The sequence below is a fragment of the Volvox carteri genome, assembly GCF_000143455.1.
Source record: "Volvox carteri f. nagariensis unplaced genomic scaffold VOLCAscaffold_81, whole genome shotgun sequence".
In the NCBI taxonomy this organism is placed as follows: domain Eukaryota; kingdom Viridiplantae; phylum Chlorophyta; class Chlorophyceae; order Chlamydomonadales; family Volvocaceae; genus Volvox; species Volvox carteri.
This window is the reverse complement of record NW_003307624.1, coordinates 3,383-8,270: the sequence shown is the minus strand read 5'-3', so window position 1 is coordinate 8,270 and position 4,888 is coordinate 3,383. Positions and strand designations below refer to the sequence as shown.

At 56.0% G+C, this 4,888-nt stretch overlaps 1 protein-coding gene across 1 annotated transcript in view; it reads right to left on the bottom strand.

Moving 5' to 3' along the window:
• Positions 1–1,441: 1,441 nt before the first annotated feature.
• Positions 1,442–4,888, bottom strand: part of VOLCADRAFT_68689 (uncharacterized protein) — a gene marked incomplete at both ends in the record, with an annotated part of 5,639 nt that continues 2,192 nt past the window's right edge. The window contains 7 exons of the mRNA XM_002957825.1: positions 1,442–1,875; positions 2,202–2,349; positions 2,697–2,698; positions 2,813–3,056; positions 3,362–3,443; positions 4,359–4,481; positions 4,602–4,696. Coding sequence (XP_002957871.1) covers positions 1,442–1,875; positions 2,202–2,349; positions 2,697–2,698; positions 2,813–3,056; positions 3,362–3,443; positions 4,359–4,481; positions 4,602–4,696 — 1,128 coding nt within the window. The remainder of the gene's footprint in view (positions 1,876–2,201; positions 2,350–2,696; positions 2,699–2,812; positions 3,057–3,361; positions 3,444–4,358; positions 4,482–4,601; positions 4,697–4,888) is intronic.

Sequence of the window (4,888 nt, the reverse complement as noted above, 5' to 3'; positions counted from 1 at the left end):
ATACCCCAACTGACTACCTGACTGAACTGAAAAAGGGAAAATGCGGCGGGTGCAGGTTTTCGATATATATATATATAGAGGCGATATATATATATATATAGAGGCGTCAGAATGATGAAAAGGTGTCAAATAACTAAATATACACCTGACCAGGACTCCCAAGGGCTCCGGGCCACAAACGCCATCCCAACCATCGCCAAACAAACTAATACTGAACACACACATACATACCCACCACACCATCTTTCCCCCCATTGCCACCCCCACACCATACACACACACGTACAGAAACGCAATCGGGTGCGAGCAGTTGCAACGGTTATCAACGAACAGCCTCAGTGGCACCACCAGCAGTAGCACCACCAGCACCATCAGCAGCAGCAGCAGTAGCACGAAGGGATGCTGCATCACGCACACATGCAACAACAACGGCCAAAAAGTAGCAGCAGGAAATAAAACCTAACAACAACAGACACAGCAAACGTAAAGGAGCTGCAACAGCAACAGCAACAGCAAAAGCAGTAGCAGTTGCAACGACATAAAACGTTTTAGACGCAGCTACAGCAGCAGCATCAGATAAATGAACAGCCGAGGAGGAGGACCACACCCATAAATACATACCACCGCCGCCGATACAAATCCCCACCAGCTGTGCCGCCGCCGCGACCACCTCTGGCGGCCACCCTGGGGGGATGGCGGGATGACAACTACTGTTACATCTCCTCCCCCGCTCCTCTCCTCTCCACAAACCTCTCCCCCCCCTCCCTCCCTCCTTCCGTCCTTACCTCCCTCCCTCCCTCGACAATTCCCAACACAACCTCAACACCTACCTGGGCACACCTCTCCACCATCTCCCACCCCCAACAGTGTGCTGCCGCTGCTGCTGCAGGTGCTGCTGGTGCTGCACTCGCGCTCTCCTGCCATCCTGTGGCTTCCCCCTCCCCCTCCCCCCCCTCACACTCACTCAAGAAGCCATCCAAAGACGGAGGGCGTCCTGCTGACTTCTCCCCTCCGCTTCCCATTACTATTATTACCCTATTATTACCCCTCCCCCCCCAAAGTCGTCACTTGTGCGCTCTTCCTCCTCCCCTTCCTCATCCAACAGCACACGCACCCCACGCAACCACCACCACCACCCGTCACTTGTGTCCTTTGAAGGTGGTCTTGTGCTTCAGGGCGTAGTAGACACACAGCCGCAAGAAGATGAGCATGCCGATCAGGATACACACGTCCCGAGTGACGGGGGCCTGCGGGGGCGGGCACCGCGAGGCGGGGAGGGGGAGGGGGAGGTGTTAGGAGGGGTTAAGGGGTTCCGCACACAGAAAAAAGGGCAGGTGGAGCGGCAGGAGCGGCGTGTTGTTGTTGTTGTTGTTGTTGTTACTGAACTGGTAATAGTGGTGGTGGTGGTGCATACATACATGCATACACACACATACATAGATTACACCGGAGCACAGATCATTATTATAACGCACGGACCCCCTCGCACGCTCACATCCACGTTCATCTCGAAAATGCCAGCCTGCCCAACCGTGCACCGTTGTCCGGCAGCAGCAGCCGCTGCAGCCGCCGCCATCGCCGCCGGGCCGTCGTCACTTTCCGCCACCAGGCCGCAATCAAACGGCCGGTGCCGAAACTCCACTTTGAGCAGCAGATTCCAGCCCCAGTAAATGTACGACACGTACTTCAACCAGGCGATCCACACAGGTATGCCCCGCACGTAGTACCCACACACTAGCATCGTCGCCAACATGAAAATGGTGGCGATCGTTTGGCCGTTTTGGGGGTTAATGACGGTTGCCCCGATCAACAGCCCAACTGACTGGCTCGTGAGTACGATGAGAAGTACGGAAGCCCAGTGAGCGAAGAAAGCGCCTGAAGGAGGGTGTTGTTGAGGAGGGGCCAAGGTGGGTGCCTCAGGGTGAAGGGAAGGGGTGTGGGTGCCTCACTCACATACTCACGAAACACACACACTCACGCTAACCCTCGGCTGCTCCTTCCTCCCCTCCTTCCTCCCCTCCTTCCTTCCTCCCTTTTTCTGCACACATAAACGCCCTAACACCCGATCCTCGCCCCCCCACAAGCTCCCTCTCCACCTTCTCCGCCCTGCTCCATTCCCCTACACAATCTCTCTCCCCCCTTTCCTCCCCCCTTTCCCCCACCCACACAAATCTCTCTCCCCCCGCCCCCCCCTCCCTTACCCGCATCCACCCGCAGCCCCGCCATCCAGTACACAACCCAAACAAACAGGGACGGCAGCAAGCAGTCCATTGGCAGGTCTGAGGCGGTGCGAGCAATGTAGTACGCGGACAGGCGGTACATGCCGCTCTGACGCTCCTTCACGAGCATCTGATGGGGGAAAGAGGGGGAACAGACAGGTTGGAAAGGTTAGGAAGGGATACGTGAGGGTATACAAATACACATGTAAATGTATGTATATGTATGTATATGTAAATGTATGTATATGTATGTATATGTATATATATGTATATATACATATATATGTATATAAGTGTGCATTTGATTGGCCGCGGGGGAGAGCGAGGGAGGGGAGGAGATCGGAGAAGATGCGGAATGCGAAAAGCGAGAGGCCTCTCTAGGGAGATTCCGAGAAAAATTAATTAAAAAACAACAAAACAAGTAAAATCGCCAAAAGGAGGAAGCCCGAGCCAAACCTCGAACCCGGGACTCTCAACCCCTCAAACTCCCATCACGCCCCCGTCCCCCAAAAATGCGACCCCAACCCCAAATCCCCCAAATCCCAAATCCCAACTTCCTACCCCCCAAATCCCAACCTAGTCGAGTATATCACCCGCCTGGAATTCCAGTGGAAAGGTAAACAGCGCCGCAAACAGAGTGGAGAAGCCCATAAACTGCTCCACAAAGAACAGCAACCCTCCCACATCCAGGGCGGCCTGTCGGGAGTCCAGGCGGGTGCCGATCTGCCACCAGAACAGCCCGGCCAGCACCGCCACCACCAGCAGCTGAGCGGACTTCTGGACGGAGAGGGACTGGAAGCGCCGGGTCTTCACGGAACGGAGGGCCAGGTAACGAACCTGCACAAACACACAAACACACACACACGCACGCGCGCGCGCGCAAGAGAGCGAGAGTGTTTTTTTTTGAATTTAACGACAAAACTGCGAATTAGATATTTACCCGCATATATTACTACACCGCACTATGCCGCACTGTGTTTGTGTTTGTGTGTGCGTATGTATGTATGTGTGTTAACGGTCTTTAGGCCGTGGGTTGGAAGTGGCGTGACTGCACGTGTGTGTTTCACCCTCTCTCCCATGCCCCCCCCATGCCCCCCTCATGCCCCCCCCCATCAAAACCCCATCAAACCCAGGTGACCCACCTGCTGCATCCAGGGCGCTCCCCATTTGGACTCCGCCGCCGCCGCGTCTGCCTCCGCCTCCGCCGCCGCCGCAACTGGACCCCTACCCGCCCCGGAAGGAGCCCCCAACGCCAACTGCACATCCCCCTCACTACCGCCACCGCCGCCGCCGCCGCCGCCGCCGCCGCTACTCCCCCTCTTGCCACCGGCCCCCTTGCCATGGGCACCCCCCGGTTCGGGGGAGAGCGAGGCGGCGCCCGGGGACGTTACAACTGCAGCGGAGGTGGAGAGCTCCGAAGCGCGGATGCCACCGCGACCGCGACCTGCGGGTTTGTGTTCATGAGTTGGACGCCATCACCATCATCATCATCACCATCACCATCATCATCATCACCATCATCGTGCGCGTCAGTAGGAAGAGTAGGGACAGTAGGAAGTACAACAACAGTAGCAGCAGTAGCAGCAACAGCAGTAGCAGCAGCAGTAGCAGCAACAGCAGTAGCAGCAGCAACAGCAGCGACAGGATCCAGGTCAAGGTTGGGCAATAGTCCCCAGCTAATCCCCAACTAATACCATGTGGCGACTTACACCAGTAGTACAACTGCCACAACTAACTAAGCTAAACTTAACTACCCGACGCCGTGATGCGCCCGCCCTCGATGGCGGTGGTGGTGGCCCACCACATCCATGTATACGATGATCAACCAATAACTACACGAAAACACGAAAACACGCCAGCCAGTGCCGCAGTATACTTCCTTCCCGCAACGCAAAATGCAAAGTTCGTTAACACACATCCGACCCAACTCATCCGGCGCTGCAAAAATCCATTGACTGATCGACCACCCAAGGCCAAGGCCATGGCCATGGCCCACAAAAACCCATTCCCCCGGGTTTTTACAAGCCTCCCACCCCCAAGGTTCGGGTGACTGCATCGGTGACTCCGGAACTGGGAGCTCTTGTAACTCTTGTAACTTAATAATATTGATAAATACGCAGTTCACCAAGGCACACAGACAGACAGACAGACAAACGATTTGTCTCACCAATGTTCCGCTTCTCAAAGGCCTCAATCAGCTGCCGGTGAATCTCGTCCTCCGACGACGCTTCCGTACTGGACGAGCAAGTCGCCGCATCGCCCCTTCCCTCGCCGCGCCGGCCTTCATCGTCGTCGTCGTCGTCGTCATCGGCGTCCGCGGCAGCTGTTGCTAAGCCGCCGCCGCCGCGGCGGCGGCGGTGTACGACGGTCTCAGGTCCTGACGCGCAGCTGCTGCTGCTGGCGCCGCCGCCGCGCGATACGATGTCGCCGTTGGCCAAGTCCAAAATGTGATCTGCATCAGAGGATACCGGGGGGAGCTTTTTAGCTAAATACATATGTACACCATACACGAATATATATACATATATACACAGGTATATATGTACCCCCCCGGGTGAGGGGGAGGAGATTGGACATGGCAGGGCGGGAGGATAGGAGGCAGAGAGAGGGAAGGGAAATGTGTGTATTTATACACACGCACATTCTACACACACACTCTACACGTTATA